We start from the raw sequence: 22646 nt of genomic DNA, 5'->3' as shown, positions 1-22646 counted from the left end.
TTTTTTTTAATTTTTTCCTAAAATACTATCATTTATTTAATGATAAATGAACATTATATTTTTATTTACTAAGTATCGGAGTTATTTATTTCAACAGTATACATCGAATGCTAACTCATCATTTAAAAATGGTTATTTAGTACATTAATTGTGTTAAATACATATTAGATAAATGTATCCTGGACAATTAATATGAATGGACATGATTCGGTGGAACAGATTTTGGAAAGACGTCACTCAGTATTTACAAACATCAAGTTTCATGCAATATTTTTAAACTTTCCTTCTATATAAATTTTTAGAGAAGTAATCAGATAAGACAATAATAACTTTTAAACAGTCTTATATAAATCACATAGACAATAATAAATATTTATCAGTCATAAATGGATTTATTTATTCATTTTTAATATCTAAGGAGAATGTCAAAATGCAAAAAATAATCTGACACAAAAATATGAACAAAAAATAAAATACAAAAGTGAACAAATACTTTACACATTGATTATAAGTTGGTCCACTAAACATCCCACCATTATACTAACAACATCAAAGACATTCAAGAATAGATAGACACCACATTAGTTCATGCAAAATTACAAGATAAGAGACCCAGTAATAAAATGAAACAAAAAAGTTAGTATACCATTTCAAATAAAAAATTTCCGTAGTTGAGCATTCTATACATTGCTTGAAAAATGCATCCTGATAACATTGAAGCATCTCTTTTCTCTCGCTATTCATGCTATTTTTGAGGGAAATAACGAACAGGCAAAACGTTTGGAGTGATTCGTGCAGTTTTGTGCTACAAAACGACACGAAATAAGACAACTATGGCATTACCTGTGGATACTTTCATCTTCTTCACGAAGAAATAGAAAGATGACTTCAGCCGGCGAGCACACCACATTAGAGAAGCGATTCTTATAGGGGGCCATTGGGCAAGGGAGGATATTGTATTTTAACATGTTTTTGATTTACACAAATATACATATATATGTTGGTAAAACTGGATTTTATACATTAAAATTATTTATATATATGTATATGAATGCGTATGGTGTTAAGAAATGCTTTAGGTAAACTAAAAACTGTGCACAATGATTTTTTTAAGATTGTTTCTATGTATTATTAGTGGATAATAGTAGCAATTGTATTAATGAAGAAATATTTTATTCTAACAAAAAATTTATTTAATGTAAATATATATATTTTATAATAAATAAAAAGCGATTCCTACTACCCTCAAAAAAAATCAGGGGTAATATAGAATAATTATATGCTGCATAAGTTCAGCTTTTTGTAAGAATAAACACTCACGCCTAGGTGAATTCTTCAACACTCCACGGTAATCGTCACCTCTTGGCTTGACATTCAACTTAGTCTCCACTCTGGTCTCACCTGAAGAGTTACGAGCCACTACCTCTACTTTTCCATTGTCATACTGCCGAGTTTTAGGTATATCCAAATGCCACATGCCGTCATATGTAAGTCGGTATCTTGCGCCCTGCGAAAACACTATTATTAGTGGAGGCGTAATAAGTGTACTGAGAGATTCAACGACGCTTCTGAATAATTAGAGATCTCCTAAAATGTGTTATAATCAAAGAGAGGACTTGGCACAAGAAAGTGATATTACCTGTCAGCTCTTCCTGGGGATTAGGAAGAAAATTAATGAAGCTGGGATATAACTCACTACTAATTTCCTAGATTCACTTAAATTCAAGGAGCCATCTTAAGAATATCTACGGAAGCCTTAGAGGAGAAGAGTGACTGTGATCTCTCATTGAACCACCAGGTAGGAGCACATTGTTCTATGTTGATGTCATGTTTACCCACACAAAGCTATCTGCCAAATGGACAGTTATTCCCCTGGTACAAAATAAAACATAGAAGACCCCGCTTTATGATGTGTTCAATTAAGAAATAAAATCTGAACGAAGTGATTAATCCCATCCCTCCTACTTTTGAAACAAATATTGAAGAATCTCAGAATAGAAGTGATCGTGGCATTTATGTAGCACATTACACATTATATCTTTTTACATTTTATAAAATTTAAAAAATCTTAATTTGCTAGCTTTAAATAAATAATAAGGCTCACATTAACAACTGTATGGTCATTGATCAACCACATTACTCTTGGTCTAGGATAACCAGTAACTCTACAACAGAATCTAGCACAATCTCCCTCGCTTACAGTTACTGGTTCAGGTTTGCTCACGAAGACCGGCGCTTCTTTTTCCTTTTCTTCTTCACTCTTTTCTTCTGGTGCACTAAAAATTAACATTTTCATTTTTTAAAAACATTATTTTTCATTTGAATCGAAATTTGTTAAGAAGACATCAATCAGACTGCGATATTTTTTTTTTTGTATATCAGGAAAAAAAATGTTAAAAATTTAACTGATAGACTTTTTAACTTTTAACACTGAAAAGTAATCCAATCAAAATTAATCAAACAGCTATTCTTTCTTGGCACCACAGTTCTACACATATAATGCTAATATAAAAATGCCCAAAATAGTGACTAATGTCTCTTTAATTAACTGCGGTCCATTTTCATTTTTGACTGTTTCCTATGGCCTCCAAAGAATGCAAAAGCGTAGTTACTTTGATACAAGCTACACTAATTATCTTCTCTTATTAAGGAATTAGAGTACGAAATTTTGATGCAGATATTGGAAGATTTACCGTAGTTTTTTATCAAACATTAAATTGTGCTATATTCTTACATTTGCCATGACGCTTCCATTTCTCTTATCTTTTCTATACTCTTCATGCCTTTTGGCAATTGAGAATCGTAAATTATTCCTGGCTTTCCTGCTGTTCTTATAATAGCCTTGGTTTCATCCATTCCATAGAGATTGGTAGCTCTACACAAATATTCTCCACTGTCTTCTGGATATACCCAACCAAAATTCATAGCAACGTAACCAAAATCATATATTGGCGTGAATCTGTTTTCTAAAAATCAGGATTAAAGGATTAAGTTACAAAAATTTAGCATAAAATGCAGAAATATTCAATACATGAGAAAATTTAAGAACAGACAATTTTTATCTTTAGGGCTTTGAACTACACACGCAGAAAATGAATATCTTACTGTGATGTAAAGGTTTTCCATTGAAGAACCATTCAACTTTCATATTTGGATCACCTACCGGAGCAAGCTGACACTCAAATTTAGTAGCTTCCATTTCTACAAGATTTGTTTGATCTTGAATTTGGGTTACGAATCTACAACATGATCAACGTGTTAGATTTTTAATGTTAATAAAAAATTGAATTTTTTTTTCATTTTTTCTCAATTCAAATCCTGTGGGCCCAAATCAGGTTATTGAACCATTTACGCTGTTTAAATACATGAACAATTCATCTGCAACCTTTATTAAATGTAGTAAATTAATTTCGACTTGAGTGTATCATTAATGATCTAATGCAGAAATTTTCAAGGGTCTTTTAAAGGATTTTACAATTCGCAAATAACTTGTTTATAAGTTGTCAAAATAGGTTAGTAAAGTAATCGCCTATTTTTTCGGGCGGGGCTTAACGTCCAACTACCGATAAGGTGTCGTGGACGGAGGCGACTAGCAAACATACTTTACTGTAAATTTCTTTTATTAACCATTAAATAAAATCCAAAGCCTAAGACCGGGAATCGAACCCAGTACCACAATACATATTAGCGTCGCAGGTCTCGCCTCTAACCGCTCGGCTACCGTGGCGCCTAAAATAGGTTATGAAATACTAACCTTGGGGGTTGCCTCTTTTCCGGTTCATACAAATCTTCTTCAGTAAGGTGAACTTCAGAAGTGTATTTCTTTATAGTTGCTTCCATTTGCATTAGTTGCTCTGTTTTCTTCATTCCTTTTGGCACTTGGTTTTGAAGTATAATGGATGGAACCTCTGCAAAAGTTCGTGTTTTTTAAATTTCATTTCTTAAATTTATTATATCGACAAGTAATTTATTAGCGACAACGCGAACTCACTTTTACATGCAATAGTAGCTTTTGTGAAGTCTTCACCATAAGCGTTAACAGCACGGCAAACGTATTCACCGGCATCTTCGGGATATACATAAAGAATATCTAATGAAACAAAACCCATGTCGAAAATAGTTCTATATCGGTGGCCTGAAGGAAGTAGTTTTCCATTTCTATACCATTCTATGCGCATTGAGGGATCATTTTTGGGTTCGACACGACATTCAAATCTTACTGGTTCAGATTCGCTCACTGTTGCAGAAGTAATCTACAATAGGAGACATTCAAGTTATTGAAAATGTAAATTTTGTTTGCTTCATGTTGTGAGTTTTTCTTTAAATAAACTACTTTTTATGTGTATCCACAATGTAGTTAGGCTTTACTTTTTTTAAATTTCAACAAAGAAAGAATATAACTTACGTGAGTAACAAACTTAGGCGGTATTGCAGGCGTTTCTTTTTCAGGTCTTGGTTCAGTAACTTTACCCTTCTCTAATTCTTTTAATTTTTCTCCACACATTCCTTCAGGTAGTTGTGAATCCAGAACAACGTCATGTTTGGCTGTAAAAATTTTACTTATTTAATTCTTGCTGCAATTCTCAAGATATGCATGTCTGTGTGAAACGAAAAATCCAGGGATCTCTTAATAATAAGAATATATAATAATTTCTCTAGTTTGCTGGTTTGACTTACCTTTACAAGTAAGAATGGCTTTAGTAGTGGCTGTGCCCCATTTATTTGTAGCTCTGCATATATATTCTCCTGTATCTCTGGCATATGTGTAGTCCATATCAAGCACAACAAAGCCAAAATCATTAAGCATATGTACTCTCGATCCAGTAGCAAAAGGTCGCCCATTAAAGAACCAGTCAATACGAAGCGTGGGATCCCCCACAGGTTCTACACGGCAATCAAAATGAGCAGCACCACCCTCTTGAGATTCAGTATCTTTCAATTCCACTACAAATCTGAAATTTGTTTTGAGAGTTTGCATTAAACAAAGGATGAAATCAAATAATTTACAAGGACTGCATCATTTTTTAAGTATCAATCAACAATATTATCAATCTGGAAGAGACAATCCACTGTTACGAAACATTGTACGGTTGATACAGCAGATTTTTAGAAAAGTTTTCCATTACTATTGCATTGACAAAAGTTTTGACCCTTTACAAAAAATGTCAAACTGGTTAACGCAATTAATCAAACAGTCAGATGTAACGATAAAAGTTCTGGTTTGAGAATTTCAAGATTTATACACAAACCACTTTGGCAATTCAGCACTTAAGTAATTCCAATGTCGATCAATAAGAGAATTTGACCCTTAAGATGCAGAAAGAACATCTTTTAATAAGAAAGAAAATGATCTTATTTATTTTTAACACAACACGCTTCAATAGGTAAGGTAATTAGTGCCCGCAGACTTATTACAGCACTTCGCAAAGAGTTCTCTCGTCACACAAAACTGTCTATCACCGGAGTTTGAATAGTAACAAATCCGTGTTCTCTTAACCTACACCCAATTTCTTTTTAATTTTAATTTTTTTAAAAGTAGAAATACTTTACTTTTTTTCAACTTACACTCATATAATTACTGGAATTGCACCTAAACCAGCCAAATATTTAAATAATTATTTAAACAAAAAAAAAAGTTAACAAATTAGGTACTGAATTAAGATGGTGTCAAGCTTGTTGCTGATCTCTCCTATATTAAAAATGAATGGTTAAGAACTATCACTGTCAGAAATGACTACTCTAGACGTGTATTGGTTGGTTTTCTTACTCATTTTTTTTGTTTTGTTTAAGAAACTAGTTAATTGTTTAAAGAACAAAGCTTCTAGTATAACTTTCCAAAAGTTTTCCTTTCTTAAAGTAATTTTACGAGTCCATTAGTGAAGTAGTTTTGTAATGTCAACACTGAATATTCAATATAATACAATTAAATCAAGCAAGAAGCACCTGTTTTATTTTCGTGAAAAGTGGTGCGCTCTTCAAAAGCAAATACTTCCAAGTTTTTACTTTTCATTCATTTAATTCATTATGTATAATTTGATACAAACATTGTTTTGTGATAAAATTGACCTGGTTATTATTTTTATTAAATTAGTTATGCATTACAGATTTTTGGAAATAACTTAATTGGATAATTTATTGTATATTACAGACATATTCATTTGAGAGGATGGGTATGTTAAATATAAAAAAAAAAGAAAATGGAGAGAATACTCTGGGATTCAATAACAAATAAATGTCATTAAATTAGGTGAAAGCTCTGTTGAAAAATAAGTCACTTTTTAAAGTTGACAACAGTTTTAACTGGAAGTAGGTAAAAGTAGTCAAGAAATGAGAAGTGCTTCTACAGATAAATACATCTTTTGGAAATTGATATATCGTTAGGAATGGAAAGAACTCACAAAAAATTTGCTAAAATTCTTTTTTTCGTAAGTCTGGCCCCAAATTCTGATATTTTTCGCAAATTCTAGATTGACTGTATTAAATTCTTGATTGTTTTTCGAAGCAGATAAAACCTGCTCAAATGCATTTCTAAACGGATTGTAGAGAGATATTCCAAACCCTGAATAAATTTGTTAACAATATTTAGAACGCACCAAGTACGGTACATAATTATTTCCAATTATTAAATTTAGCAAGGGACACAAAACGGATCTCAGTAATGATAGGCTGTAGAATTAAAAGTAAGCTTTAGGGTCTTCTTTAAAAATAATAAACTGTTAGATATATTTAAAATGCAATACCTGGGAGGATTTGGTTTTTCTTCTTCAGGTAAAACTTCATCTTTTTTGTGCAACTCTTCTTCCAGTTTTTGAATGCTTTCAGTGCCAGAACTGAATGTATTAGGCAACTGCGGCTCCATAATAATTCCTTGCCGTCCACGCACTTGTAACTTACATGACACCATTGCTTCTCCATGTTTGTTGGTCGCCTAAGAAAACAAGTTCATACATTGTTTCAATTCTTTTCACATTTATCAAATACCTATTCTTAAAAATTTTACTAAATAATATATAAAATGAAAAATTTACCGAAATTTTACTAGGAAGTTTAAAATTTATCCTTCCCAGAAGGTAAGATTTCCTACTAACCATGTACCAGAACTCTGTATTCAATAAAGCATTAAAAAAAAGTATTTCCCTCAGAACACTGAGTACACATTGTTCCCTTGTTACTCTCAACTACTAAACAGTTTCGTTTAAAGCAGCAGGCAAAAACTTTAATGAGAATGATTCTTCAAAATTAATTATTACAATTACTTAAATTCATTTATTGCAATCATTTTTACCTCTGGGTTTTATGGAAAACAGATGATTGTGGTTAGTTTTTATTTGGAGGTAGATTCAAAAAATTACTTGTCTCATAGAAAATAGTGAGAATTTAATATGTAGATGTCACCTTAAGAGTTCTTTAGTACTATCCATTCTTTACACTGATGTGTTAGTTCTGCTTAAAGTACAGTATCTTTAAAACGCAAAAAATAATTTGTTCGTTTAGAGAACAGCCAATAATGCAATGATTTCTTTTTTTATCAAGACCGTTGAAGAAATTGAGGCCTTTAATCACTATTGTTTTACATTTATTTTTAGGGATGTAATCAGGGCGAAGCGAAATTTGTTTCCTATGCATCCTAATTATTAAATTTTTGATTAATATAAAAGAAACAAACCTTGCAGGTATAAAGTCCTGTATCTCTGGTATCTATCTGCGCAATTTCTAATATAACAAAACCAAAATCATTAATAGTTTTTATTCTGGAACCAGCTGTCAGTGGCTTGCCATTGTGAAACCATTCAACTCTTAAGCTGGGATCATTAATTGGTGTCAATCTGCATTCAAAGTGAGCAAGAGTATATTCAACTTGTGTAATATCATTTGGAGAAGTTATGAATTCTGGAGGCTTTCCAAGATCATCTTCTGGTAATACAGGAGCACGCAATTGCCCCAAACCTTCCAATTCGGCAATTTTGTCGATTGTTCCTTCCATACCTTTTGGTAATTGAGATTCGATAATTATACTTCTCTTTCCTAGATTTAAAAAAAAAAAAATATTTATGGTTACTGGATTTTTTTTTTTTATAATTTAGAAAAACCTTATTTTGACACATCAGAGAGGACTCCCTTAATGTGGAAATATAGGTAAATAACTTGTGAACTTGAGGGATGTGTTTTTGTTTTGTTATTTGAACAATTACCTTCTACTTTCATGATGGAAGTAGTAACCGCTTGTCCATACTCATTAGATGCTCTACAGGAATATTCACCAGAATCTTCAGGATAAACTGGTGATATTTCAAGTATAACAAATCCAAAGTCACAAAACGTTCTAAATCTAGAACCTGTCCTCAGTGGTTTATTATTCCAGAACCATTCAACCTAGATGCAATTTTAAGCATTCATGATTGAACAGAGAAAAAGAATGATTTTCTCTAAGAATTTACAATACTTTAATAATTTAATTTTTACTTCAAGTACTCTACCTTCAACTTAGGATCATCAGTTGGTACTAGCCTAGCTTCAAAATGAGCATTTTCTCCTTCTCTAAGGCTGTCAATATTGGAAAGGGGAACAGTAAATACTGGAGCTTGACCTTTGGTCTCAGTGACATGCTCTTCACGTGATTTTATCATTGCATCTTCTAAACTTTGAATCTTTTCTAGACCTCCTTCCATGCCCTGAAATGATGAGCATTAACTATTATGGCCGAACTTCAAAGATAATCTATCTATTGAAACAGATTTTTAATTAATAGTACCTCCGGCAATTGGGATTCCAGTATTAAACCAGCCTTTGACGAACATTTGAGAGTAGCTTTAGTAGAATCAGATCCGACTAGGTTAGTGGCTCTGGCTTCGTATACGCCAGAGTTTTCAGCATAGCAATATAAGATGTCGAGTATAACTATACCAAAGTCGTGGAAAGTTCTGTAGCGGTGACCGTGAGGTAACTTTTTACCGTTAAAGTACCATTCAACCTAAGTGAAAACAAATAAATAAATTATATATCTAAAAATTAAGTGTGAACATTTTTCTGGAGTAAATGAGAGGTTTCTATAAGATAACTTACCACTAGATTGGGGTCATTAACTGGTGTCAACCTAGCCTCAAAATGAGCACTTTGGCCTTCTTTCAGTGCAGTGACATCAACAATCTGTGTAATGAATCTGGGAGGTTCTGTAACTGGGGTACTTGGAGCTTGAGCTTGCTGGCCAGCCGAACTTTCAAGTTCACGAATTTTCTGTAGAGAATCAGGTTGTAATGATTCCAAATATACCCCTCCTTTGCCAATGCAGTTAATGTGAGCACGGGTATAGTCTTCACCGTACCTTGACAAAAATAATTGAAATTATTACAGAATGAAATTTCGTATTTTGGGAAATTTTTCTCTTAAAAGTATCAAACACGAATCTATCCATTAAAGGAAATAAGAAGAAGACAAGTTGCTGCAAACTAAGATCGTTAGTCCATTATTAATATTTATTTTTTAATTATTAATGATGTTAAAATTACGATACGGTTGAATCTTCGAATGGTGCAGTTCTTACTTGTTCTTTGCTCTGCAGACATATTCTCCTGAATCATGGCTTTGAGTGTAAGCAATGTCCATTACTACAAATCCGAAATCGGAGACTTGTTTTATTCTTGTAGAGTGTCTTATCGGACGACCGTTATGGAACCATTCAACTCTCATTGTAGGATCACCCACCGGGATTAGTGTACATTCAAAATGAGCGGAATCACCGTCCTTTAAGCCTTCCACACTCTAACAAAATAAAAATAAATAAAAAAATTGTAGATATAGAAAATGTTACAGTACATTTATTTGTTTGAGAACTTATATCGAATTACTATTTACCACATGCCAAGAAATGTTTTTTGTCTACGGCCATCAAAAATAGATCGTATTTTGTAAAGATAGTATCACTATGTAAACATAGTTAAACAGGGTATATGAGGAAACAGTGGGTTCTTTTTAATTGTAAATTATTGAATTCCAACTACTTTAATTATAAAGCAAACAACTGAACTAACAAAACATCACATCAATTCATATTTTTATAATAATGCAAAATTTTATATTTAGTTGTATTACCGTAATCGTTCACTGTATATAATTTTTAAGAAGTCTTTCGAAAGAATTAAGTAGGAATTTTCCACAATAGCAAAATGTTACCACTAACTTTTAAAGCGACAAACAACTGTAAATAATTGTGATATTGTTTCGACTAGATGAAGGAATTACTTAAAGTAGCAAAGTTTTTCTAACAGAAATTCTCTACAAACTACTGCATAAAATACAATAAGTAGAAATGCAATATAGAAAGTTGCCCGTGGTTGTAAACATTTTAGAAAGTTTAAAAACTGTTCAAGAAATTTGCTTTATCAATCACCTATGCAATTAATGATTTTCACAAAGTTCCAAGCAAAAATCTTGCTTTTAATACTAAGAGTTACTTTACACTCCGATATTGTCGTTGAGAATATCTAGAAGTACACTCTTTCAAGATATTCACATTTCTTACCAGCCATTTTCTTCAGCTTGGAATATTAGATATTCAATTCTATTTCACTTTGAGTGACAGCAATACATCACAGGTTAATTTGAAAACCGCTTTTCTTACATACGGCATCTCAAAACGGGAATTTAGAGGTATCATGAATACATCAAAAAATTTCATCGAATAAACCCGCTGTGAGGTACCCTGAATCGAAAAATTGTTTTTTAAAAATGATGGATATTCAAAGTACTTCAAAAACCAAAAATTGCAGGATTGTTTTAACTTTATGTTTCGATTAAGTCTTAACCAAGTGTCCACCTAACTGTAATAATTACTTGCTGACTTTTATGGAAGACTTTCACCTTTTGTTGTCTAACGTTTATGCAAACATTATCCAGGAAACTTCGATCTGTAAGAAAGGGAAGGAAGACTTCTCAATTCATACAATGTACGGTCTAAAGTAAGGTTGAATGCACCGTGGAGAACATACACAGAGTTGGGAGATAATTTCACAATCGAAAGTATCACAGTACTGAATCAATTTTTAAATTTTCAGGGACCTTTTCGGAATGTTTTCAGTATTTACTAAAATTCGTAAATACTGAATACAGTAAATCCATAACTTTAATTTGAATTAATTTTCTATGAAATTTGTAATGAGGGTATTCTGCAGAGAAATGGGGATAGATTGAAAGTAAAATATTTCAGAAAAATGTGAGTTTTACAATCTGAATGATGTTAATAAAAATTAAATATGTTTTAAAATTTGGATTTTGAAAAATTTATTAGTTAAAAAATTGAGAATTGTAAGAGAAACTAGAGTCTTGTCAAGACTTTTTTTTGTTACTATTAAGAAATAATTATGTATTATAACGAAGTGTAAATTTAATTAAAAAACATCATTTATTGTTGAATGCGTGATACTAAGAATGCCAGTAAGAAGCTGAATAAAAAATAGAGGTTGTTCTTTACATAATAGCATCTCTTTTGAGGTAGTCGATTTTTTTATTCAAACCAGTTTCTAACTGTTAGAAATATATATATATATATATTATATTTTTTTTAATTTAAAATATATATATATATATATATATTAAAAGTAAATAATGTAGGTACATCAGGATGATATACCACATGCTTCTTAAATAACTAATGTATGAAACATGACAACCATCTGAAATAAACACATATATTTACAAACATATAGGAATTCACATAAACATTAATATTATTATTGAAATTAATACTGTTAAATACCTTTATATGAGTTGTAAAAGTAGGTTTTTGCCCCTTTGAAATATCAATACATTCCAGCGTTACTGATATTTCTGCTTGACCCCATTTATTTGTAGCACGACAGGTGTATGTGCCAGAATCTTCTATCTTGGTACCTAGGATTTCAAGAACCACCATACCAAAGGCATGTACTGTTCTTATCCTGTGACCTAAGCAAAAGGTACAATAAGTCTACTGTTCAAATTTTCAAACCATACAATCTTACATTGAATTTAAGCAGCTTACTTGCTTCAAGTGTTTTGCCATTATAAAACCATTCTACAATCATAGTTTGGTCCCCCACAGGTGTTAAGGACGCCTCAAAATGAGCAATCTCTCCTTCACTTAAATTACTTAAATTTTGGAACTATAATAGAAGACAAAGTCAACGTTTAATCAAAACAGGGTTATAACTTTTAAATGGATGATAAACTGATGAGAATTTTGAAGCACTTAAATTCGAATTTTTATGGTCCTTTTAAGAAATTTTAATTTATATTCATATGCCCTTTTATTTTCACAAGCTACTGTTTTTTTTAAATCTTACAAAAAAATCTTATTTGTGTTAAAATGTGTTTTAAATTATTGTTATATTCTATTTGTAGATGCAATAATTTTTCAAGGTAACAAGAAAATAAATGTTTATGACATATTTAAAAATATTCTATCGCTACAGAGTATGAAAGAGAAAAGTGATGTTAAATGTGATACACGAATTATTTACAAAGGTTAATATTATTTGTTAAATAACCTGGGATGTAAAAACTGGAGGTTGTCCTTCGTCGGTTTCAAGTGGTTTGGATAAATCCTTCTTGAGAGATTCCTCTAATTCTTGTATTTTTCCAAGACCTTCTTGCCCTTTCGGGTGTTGTGTTCTTTCAATTAATCCTTCCTTTCCAGTACAATATACTGTAGTTGAAGTAAATGCTTCACCAGCTTTGTTCCAGGCCTTGCATGTATAAATACCCTGGTCTCTTTCGTATACGTCAGTTAGGTCAAATGTAACAAATCCAAACTCTGACGTCATCTTAAATCTGGAACCTATTTAATTAGAAAAGCAATTCTGAAATTAAATTACTGCTAATGTCGTCATCCATTAGGATTAATATTGCTCAGAAATAGATATAATTTTAATTTCTGATCTTTTATTAAGTTTGAAAATACATAAATTTAGGATTTAAAATAATAATAATAATAATAATTTGAAATAAAAGTAGGTCATTATTAGAGTGTTAGCTTATCTAGCTACAGAAGTAATTATGTTTAAGCTACTACAAAATACTCCATGATTCTTAATGGATTTTTTGAATTTATTTTTAAGGCAACTGAACAATTTCGCGTACGTTTGGTAGATAATTTTTCAGAGTATAGTTCTAACCATGAGACAGAGATTTGCCATTGAAGAACCATTCTATCTTGAGATTCGGATCATCTTTAGGTTCAACGGTGGCTTCTAGATGAAGTGGCTGAGATTCTCCCAGTTTAAATTCTGGATTCAGTGGTGTCGTCCACACTGGCTTAGGATAAGGTATTTCGGCTGCAGATATTGGTTTCTGTAATTTGTCTGCGTAGGCACTTTCCACCTCTTGCACTTTTTCGAGACCAGCTTGGCCTTGAGGATGCTGCGTTTGTAAGTATATATCACTCTTTCCTGCAATTTAACGCATATATGACCAGTTTTATACTGAAATAGTACAATTTAAATATATCTTTAAAAACTCTGTACTTACCTGTACATCTGAGTGAACCAGATGTGGAAGCTTGCCCTTTGCTATTTGTTGCCTTGACTGTATAAATACCAGAATCTTCGGCATAGCAAGAATTTATGTCAAGCGTGACAAATCCGAAGTCATGATTACCTTTGAAACGAGCACCAGTTGGTAGTGGTTTTCCGTTAGCAAAGAATTCTGTAAGTTATAAAATACTATAGTTATTTTGTGCTTCATTTCAGATTACAAAATGAAAGAAGTCATGCTAATTCTTGAATAACACCTGTATTTTTCTAGGCGTCAGTATATACTTACCGATATTAAGAGTCGGATCTTTCGCTGGTTCAACACGACACTCGAAATGTGAATTCTCCCCTTCCTGACATACAACATTATTCAGGTGAGAGATAAAGACTGGCCCTTCAAACACAGGTTCTGGTATATCACCACGACCAGCATCTTTAGGACCTTCGAGTGCATCAATCAAGGGCAGTGCCTCCGGCCTCAGTGAATTGCCAAGTAGCCAGTGACGATCTTATAAAAACAGAAATAGCTTTTAATTTAAATTACTTTAAATTTCCTTGCGTGTAAGAATGCCACCTTATATTTTTTTCTCTTAAGTTGGTCTAGAAGCCAGACATTAAATTTTAGGCGATTGAGTATTTGAAGGTAAATTGATTCACAAAAACAGAATGAATATATTATAAGCTAAACAACTGGCATGATCGCACTTTCTTTTTTAGATAAAGTAATACAAAATCACGATAATTTATACCTTCAACTTTTATAGTGCAGGTGGACACTGCTTCGCCAAGGAGATTCGTTGCTTTGCAAGTGTAGATGGCAGAATCATCTGGCCTTACGCAATTAACAGACAAAGTAACCAAACCAAAGTCAAAAGTGGTTCGTATTCTGGCACCTGAAATAATAATAATGCGGGGAAAACAAATATTTTTCATCTTTTATTGAAAAATCAATCATTTTTCTTAATTTTTTTACCTGTTGTAAGTGGTTTTCCATTTTTAAACCATTCTATCTTAAGATTTGGATCTGCCTTTGGTTCTACTTGAGCATCAAGATAAACATGGGCACCTTCTATCAACTTATCTGCATTAGTGAGATGTTTTGTGAATACAGGAGCCATTTGAGGGGTAGTTTCTATGATCCCTTCTGGTACCCTACTCATTTCCGCCTCTTTCAGTTGGATCTTCTGCCACGCATCTGGTTGTAAGGGTTCGCCAGATATTGCAGATCTTGCTGCAAGAAAATAGTACTGTTATGAACCGGTTTATAAAAAACAATTCATATCTTTAGTTTTAACATCCTTAGTTCAGCTGAATTCAGGTTAATTTATTATTAACGTTCTTTAAGAAGCATAAATATTTTTTAAATTTTACTAAACCAAAAACTTAGTTTTAATGATAATGTACATAATAATTACATATAGTTTTACTGTCTCTTCCTTCTTGCTGCAAGTGGAAGGAATGATATATAATATCTATAAGAAAACCTTACAGATCTTTAAAATGAAATTTTTAGAGGTGTTTAAATTTGCACGGTCTAGATGAAATATTGGGAGAAATTTCCCTACGATACGCGCACACCAGGTTATAAAAACTCGAAAACAGCGGAAACTTCAAAATATTTCATTGGCACTCGAAGATATGACCAATAACGTTCGTCCAGCTGCTGACCCTTAGATTCTTCTAGGGATCTTTCTAGGAGCTTCTTACAGCTCACTGCCCCCTGGTGAATAGTGTTGTAAAACATCATCCGAAAGCCGGCAGTGCACTGAAAAAAGCTCCGGAGCTTTAATCACTTCAGATGTTGTGGCGCCTTAATTTGAAAAAATAACATAGTACGAAAATAAAGTTATATCAGGTAACCATCAATGAAAGTTACCAAAATTTCCTTAAGCTCATAAGCAATTCTATTCCTCAGAGAACTTCTAGATGTGTGACGTTTCTTAAAACATTTGGGAATTTATTTTTACGGGTGCTCTAAGTTTTCAACGGGTATGTCAATTTTCTCGTTTATATATATATATATCTTGTGTGTGAGATAATCATGTTAAAGATTGAAGATATGATGGACTGGACGAATAAAAATGCCTAAGAGAAAGTCATTTGACAATCAAAAGGCGACAATTATGAATTAACAACGACTAAACACGGTTACTAAATAAATGTTATAATAATAATAATTACGTTTGACTTTTAGGGTTGTAGAAGATACAGCTTCTCCTGCCGCATTAATGGCTTTGCACATATAAACACCGGAATCTTCCGGGACAGTGGACATTATGTCAAGAGTTACAAATCCAAAATCTTGCGTAACATGGAAACGAGATCCTGAAAAAAAATAACTTCGTTTTAATTTAAAAAAAAAAAATAGCTTGAACATTTTACCACTACGGTTTCAGTTTTTTAAATCATAGAACCAGTATAATAGCTTTTTAATAATACTAAAGGTACTACTTCTTTTATTCTTTACTCTACTTATGTTTTGAATTAATTAAAGTTTTACTTGCCCATTTTAAGTTCCACACCGTTATGGAACCATTGATATCTCATCGTTGGATCTCCGACTGGTACCACTCTTGCTTCGAAGTGTGCTCTCTGGCCTTCCCATAATTCAGATGGTCCAGTCAATAACTGTGTGAAAATAGGTTTCTCAAACGCTTGATCTGGTTCATCATGTCTTAACACTTCACGCCCCTCTTCAAGTTGACGAATCTTTCTCATTCCTTCTGGATGTTGAGTTTCACTCTGAATACTAGCTTTGGCTGCAATTAAATTTAAGTGTGATACTAAAAAATAATAAAATAAATAATACTAATTCTAAACAAACTCCACTTCTATATTTTAGGTAAAAATAAAACGTTGAGAGTTTGTAAATGAAAGTATACAAAAAGTGCTAACTTCTTATTTTCATTGATGCAGTGGTAACAGCTTCTCCAAGAGCGTTTGAAGCTCGGCACATGTACACTCCCTCATCTTCTGCTCTTACATGAGTCATATCCATCGATACATAACCAAAATCGTGGGTCTTCGTGATTCTTGAACCTAACAACACAAAATGTGAGCATTCACTATAGATAATAATCTTGGTTTTTATTTTTCCAAAAGATGAAAATTTTACTCACTATCCTCCAATGGTTTCTCATTTCTAAACCACTCTACTTTCAGTGTGGGGTCACCCACTGGTATCAACCTACATTCAAAATGAGCAGTTTGAGCTTCAGATATACTATCAATATTTTGTAATGGTTGAGTAAAAACTGGTCTTTGTCTCGTCACAGGTTCTGGAATTTCTGGTCTTTGCGCTGGGCCAGCTGCCTCCAATTGTTTAATTTTCTCTAAACCTTCTGGTCGTTGTGACTCTATGATTATGCTGCTCTTTTCTGTTAAATAAATAAACAGATATTACTGATTTTCACAAATTTTTAAATTGCATAATTTATAACTGGAAGATTTACCAATATTTTTCTTAAACTGAACTGATTTTAAGTAAGAATGGTAAAAGTGAATTAGACGCAGTATGTAAAATATCCGTTTGGTAAATATAATTCATCTTAAGATAAAAAATTACTGATTACATGACGCTTAAAATACATATGTTTGCCCATTATGTTATTAGAATAACTTACCCTTAACTTTGAGTTTTGTAGAAGATACACAGGAACCTAGCTTATTGATTGCTTTCACTGTATATTCTCCAGCATCAGAAGGAAGGCAATGACCAATGTCCAAGGCGAAGTAACCAAAATCAAATGTGATATGGAATCTCGAAGCAGATCCAAGAGGTTTGTTATTGTGATATACTTCAACTCTTAAATTAGGATCATGTAACGGTTCAATTTGCGCCTCAAAGTGTGCAGTATGACCTTCTGCAATTTCAGTTGTTCCTCTTAATTCGGTAACAAATCTGGGTGGCGTTGGCAGGGGTTCTTCAATTTCTAACCGCTGAGGATGTCCCTGAGCTTCAAGTTCACGGATTTTCTCCAAACCCTCAGGATGCTGAGTATCCAATAAAATGTTTCGTCGAGCTATGAAAATTATTCGAACATTAAGCAAGTTTGAAGGAATAGAACGGGCTAGAGAGAGAATGGAAGTGTTGTGCTTACATTGGACTTTGATGTTGCTGGTATTGACAGCTTCACCCATATTGTTTGTAGCTTTACACATATAAGTGCCTGAATCTTCAGCATAAACATATAGAATATCAAGTGCTACATAACCAAAATCATGAGTTGTTCTGAACCTGTGGCCAGTTTTTATTGATTTTCCATTCATGAACCATTCTACCTTCATAGTGGGGTCATTAATGGGTTCTACACGGCATTCTAAATGTGCATGTTCTCCTTCCTTTAAGTTCTCCAAACTAGGAAACAAGAAACGCTCAATTAACAGATGGATAAAATCAGTTATTATTTTGTTGAAGTGAATTAAGTAATTATTTTTGGTTGAAAGGTTCAAGCGCCTATAAAATTTTAAAGCATATTATTAATAAAATAGAATAACTAGTAATATTTTTTATACAATAGAATAAAAACAAAGTTATTTTAATTTGTGTACCTGTTTAAGGGTGTTATAAACACCGGTTTTTGTGCAATAGGTTCTATCTCCTCTGGTTGAGGCCTCTCATAATGTTCCAGTTCTCTGATCTTCTTGAGTCTCTGCTCATCTAATGTTCCTAATTGCAGGCCTTCCTTAGCTGAAAATCAATTTTTTTACAATAGGAAGTATTTTTTAAACATTGAAAATTATGATAAGTTTTCGTGATTTCCCTACAAGCCTAAAGTCTTTATAAATTAGTTATACCAATTTATTTTAATGACTGTTTCAATCGCAACTTTTATCAATAGGTCTTGTAGAATTGGCTGAGAAACATTTTGCGTCACACAACTCGGCTACAGCAAGCTTAGGATAAAATCTCCCAACCGGAAGGGCCCTTGTTGTGGATTTTTTCTAAAAACATCGCCAACCTTTTGCTTTAAAGATGTCCGCAAAATGATTATTTGTGTATTTAAAAATTATTTCCAACATTTTTCCAAGAAAACATATTTAAGGGCTCTTTTGGGCGGAAGGATTAAGGACAGGCTTTCTTCTAAAGTGATTCAGCTTTGTGCTAGTTTCATTAATAGTGGGCATTAAACATTTAACATTCAGATAAAATTAAATCAGATTTGAACAACTTCTAATGATTTGAACAGTAACAATGTTTTTGAATTGTCAAGAAAATCAACCAGCTTATGGATGCTAACATTTAAATACTTCTTTTTCCATTGAAGCCTCATAATTTATATTGAATAAACTGAAGACGCCTTCATAAATAATTTGCGAAGTAGAAAAACAAAAGAGCAGGAGAATGTTATCTTTTCTGCTGATATGTCAAATAAAAAGAAATGAGAAAACATTGTGTGAAAAATTTCAATTTGGCGCTGAAGTTTCAATGATTGACAAATCTCTGTATTTTGTTTACGTTCATTCCAGCAAAAAAAGCACAAATATGTTTAAAGCATTAATGTTTCTCTTGTTTTGGCCTTCATAAATATTATAATTACACTTAACAAAACAAAAGAAAAAAATCTTCTTTACTAACTTGTGAGTTTTTTACTTTGTAATTTATACTCAAACAAAGTGAATATTTTTTCTGTTTTTGCAATAGCAGAAGCCACTAATTTATTGAGCGACTCAAGGAGGAAATTCAACATGATACCATCGCATAATTTAATAATAAATTCATCCGTGAAATTACATTACAAAGAATGAAAAAAAATTAATAAAATTACATATTGAAGCCGTCACATGAATTACAGGTGATGTTGGTATTTGATATTATTATTATTTTATTTTTTTGCAATTACTTGATTAAATAATTGTTCATCATTATGCTGATCTGTTGTATTTATCAGTATTCATAATATTAATAGTCCTAATCTTTCAACATACGAGCTTCTTAGTTTAATGAGAAAAATGAGGTATTAAGCAGTTTGCAATAGGTTTGGTACAAAAACGTTCTGTTCAGTTTTAACTGCAGGGGTAAAATAAAATAAATAAATAAATAAAAAAAATGACGCTATTCAGAATTCAATATACATATAAAATATTGGAAAGTATTAGAATTAATTTGAATTTATATGATCGGTATGCATTTCCACCATGTGATTTTTTTTCTTTTTACATATGTGGTGTTAATATCTTTGTATATTTTAGTTACATTAAAGTTTTCTGTTCTAGCTGAACCTTTCGTTTTTTTTTTTTTTTTTTATGAAATCCAACAGAAAGTCATAATATGCAGTCATAGCACTGTATTGCACGTAACTTCGAAGGTCCTTCCTCATACACCTGCGTGGTGAACTATAAATTTCTTAAATGGGACTTTTCAAAGTATAATATTGGTCAGCTTCTGAATAAATTCATTTTTCCACAACGACATAGACATAAAGCGATGCAATTTTTGTATAATTGCAGGATAAACTTACAATCTACTGTTACAGAACACGTAGTGATCGCTTCACCAGCAGCATTAGTTGCTCTGCACATGTAAGTGCCCGAATCTTCAGCGTAAGCATACAGCACATCCAATGCGACAAAACCAAAGTCATAGGTAGTTTTAAATCTGTGCCCTTTAAAAAAAAACAAAAATACTTTAATTGTACTGAAACAAAATTTAATAATAACTGAAAATAGTTAGGCAAATTGCGTCCGTTGAAGAAAACGAACACGCTCATTAATATGAGCAGTAGAAAATAAAAAGTAATAACTCAGCGGGTCCAAGAGGTGTAGAGAATACCAACAAAATACAAATGAAGATGGTGAAGAGTTCAATCCTACAGTAATTGATAAAATACAAAAACTGTAATAAATAACATTATGAAGTGAAATTAAAAAATTAACTTTCCATTGTGAAAAAATGCAAATCGACGAAACTTAGTCTATTACACCAAAAAACGAAATGAATTAACCAACCTTAAAACCAACTCAACCATACAAATTACCCAACTTATAATAAATTTGCACCTCTAACATTGAAGCAGACGAATTGACTCACTGCATGTCGACCTGCACACTTAACAGCAAATCAAGTACCCCAATTTTTTGAATGGACCAAGAAAACTATCGGACGATAATAAAAGATATTAAAAATACAATACACACATCACTTTAGACGCAGCTGAGCAGATGCAAATTCAAATTCTTAAAAAGCCAGATAAATTCAGAAAACAAACTAAATTATATGACGATACAAATACACAATATTAGACTTTCTTAAATCCTGTGTAAAAATGATCTGTAATTAGCGTATTCCAATCTCAGTCGAAGTCAAAGAAATGTTAGAAGACCTATCACAAAATTATCCCTTCACAAACTCTCTGACATAAAGTTGATGAATAAGAAATTTGACACTTTCACCAGTTCTAAACTCTCCCTGCGCCGTAGCATTAGAAAATAGTAGCTAAGAGGTAAAACCACTTACTTTTAGCTTACACACCTCTACTACTCTGAACCACCGTAGACACCAGAAGAAAATCGTCTCGTATCCTCCCTCCATTGCACGAACTGACAATATGGACACACAAAGATTGGCTGTCGACTAGACCTTAACTATAACGCACTTAACGAGTGCGCACGATACCACCGTTTTAATCTCTGCCCAAAACGCCAAATGGAAACGCCTAAATGAATTTATTTAGAGAACACACTGCCAATTTCTGCTTTTAGCCCTCATTAATTAACATCCTTAATTCAAAAAAGAAGCTAAGCCATTGTTCAACATTCTCTGACTTCCTAACTAGGTACATCATTAACAGCTTGCATCATCAAACCTTACCTTAGCTCTACTAACAGATTTAAAGTATGAAGGAAGACACACCGAAATGGCAGAGAGCCTCGTGTAGCTTTAGATAGATTTGCCCTCCGCATACTTCTACATGAACACATTCACACAAAAGAGCATATTACAACTAGGAGACCATGACGGCTTTGCATACATACTGGGCTTTGTATGCTTTGTATTGTAGAAGGTGAATAACATCAGATTATAGACTGCATCAGGTAACTTAAAACATAGAATTTCACCACATTCTACCCCGCCCAACTACTTATTTACCCTGACTATACATACAGCGGTTAAAAATGCTACAAACCGAAGTTAAAGTAACAAATGCACAGAACTCGCAGTCTGGACGGATACTGAACGTTATTCACGAACAACAGAACCTGCAAAGTGTGACAAAGAACTAAAAACCCTCTAGCGAAATCACTTCAACAATTCAAGTTATATGGAAAGCGGACAACCACAGAATCGCCAGATACAAAACTCAAATAGAAGGGCTGCCACTTGAAAGAAACAAAAGTTTGCTCAACACCAAATTCGTCCTTTACAATCGGGTAACAGATTGGCAATCAAAGGTGACTAAGAAAAATATGATAAAAATTAATATTCTTTAATTTGAGAAGCTGAATTGTTTATTTTATTTATGTTCAAGAATCAGAGCCAGAACAGATAAATTCTGCATTTTTGTCTGAGATATCCTTACTTAATTTGAATAGTTTGTCCACTTTTATTTACGCTCGAGAATCAGGGTCAGTACAGACGAATCTGCATTCTTCACCGATTAATTTGTTAAAGATACACAGGACCTTTAAACATAAAAAAATTGTATTCCTAATTAAATAATTACCCTGAGGAATTGGCCTTCCATTCCTAAACCATTCCACTTTCATTGTTGGATCATTAACAGGGGTTAGAGTAGCCTCAAGATGAGCAAGCTTGCCTTCAGGTAAATGCTCTACATTTTTTAGAGGACGTCCAAACTGAGGTTTCTCAGTTACTGAAACTTCTTCTTCGGTGGTTTTTTTGTATCGAGAGTCATCTTCCAAATATTGTATTTTTTGCAGTGCCTCTTTGTGTTGAGTATCGCGAATAATTGAAGAACGAGCTGAAAAAATGGTAAATAGCTAAATAAGAACATTCTTTTAAATTATAAACAGAAAATTACTTTTCATTTCGGCAGCCCTAAGTCTTGTACTATTTTTTCAAGATAAGAATTTTCAATGCCTAATCTGAAAACATTTTCCACGAAAGATTGAGAACTACGCTTTAATTCTAAAGTGAAAAATAAAAAACAATTTAGCACATTAAAAGGTTTTAGAAAAACA

At 32.5% G+C, this 22646-nt stretch overlaps 1 protein-coding gene across 3 annotated transcripts in view; it reads right to left on the bottom strand.

Annotated features, from left to right (window-relative positions):
• Positions 1–22646, bottom strand: part of sls (sallimus) — a 256723-nt gene that overhangs the window by 98897 nt on the left and 135180 nt on the right. For all 3 annotated transcript variants that reach the window (XM_074118099.1, XM_074118100.1, XM_074118101.1), the window contains 32 exons: positions 22169–22426; positions 19967–20110; positions 18057–18195; positions 17606–17862; positions 17129–17527; positions 16625–16882; positions 16401–16544; positions 16010–16264; positions 15687–15830; positions 14479–14736; positions 14255–14398; positions 13795–14013; positions 13501–13677; positions 13149–13421; positions 12522–12811; positions 12017–12137; positions 11753–11940; positions 9542–9759; positions 9064–9322; positions 8753–8971; positions 8478–8672; positions 8193–8373; positions 7667–8025; positions 6741–6928; positions 4678–4952; positions 4406–4545; positions 3992–4253; positions 3755–3908; positions 3106–3239; positions 2735–2966; positions 2105–2276; positions 1321–1507 (listed from right to left, as the gene is read on the bottom strand). In XM_074118099.1, coding sequence (XP_073974200.1) covers positions 1321–1507; positions 2105–2276; positions 2735–2966; positions 3106–3239; positions 3755–3908; positions 3992–4253; positions 4406–4545; positions 4678–4952; positions 6741–6928; positions 7667–8025; positions 8193–8373; positions 8478–8672; positions 8753–8971; positions 9064–9322; positions 9542–9759; positions 11753–11940; positions 12017–12137; positions 12522–12811; positions 13149–13421; positions 13501–13677; positions 13795–14013; positions 14255–14398; positions 14479–14736; positions 15687–15830; positions 16010–16264; positions 16401–16544; positions 16625–16882; positions 17129–17527; positions 17606–17862; positions 18057–18195; positions 19967–20110; positions 22169–22426 — 6843 coding nt within the window. The remainder of the gene's footprint in view (positions 1–1320; positions 1508–2104; positions 2277–2734; positions 2967–3105; positions 3240–3754; positions 3909–3991; positions 4254–4405; positions 4546–4677; positions 4953–6740; positions 6929–7666; positions 8026–8192; positions 8374–8477; positions 8673–8752; positions 8972–9063; positions 9323–9541; positions 9760–11752; positions 11941–12016; positions 12138–12521; positions 12812–13148; positions 13422–13500; positions 13678–13794; positions 14014–14254; positions 14399–14478; positions 14737–15686; positions 15831–16009; positions 16265–16400; positions 16545–16624; positions 16883–17128; positions 17528–17605; positions 17863–18056; positions 18196–19966; positions 20111–22168; positions 22427–22646) is intronic.

Source organism: Rhodnius prolixus, unplaced genomic scaffold, assembly GCF_049639745.1.
Source record: "Rhodnius prolixus isolate KJV_2025 unplaced genomic scaffold, Rpr scaffold_2, whole genome shotgun sequence".
In the NCBI taxonomy this organism is placed as follows: Eukaryota; Metazoa; Arthropoda; class Insecta; order Hemiptera; family Reduviidae; genus Rhodnius; species Rhodnius prolixus.
The sequence above is the reverse complement of the archived record's forward strand: the minus strand, read 5'-3'. Positions and strand labels throughout refer to the sequence as shown.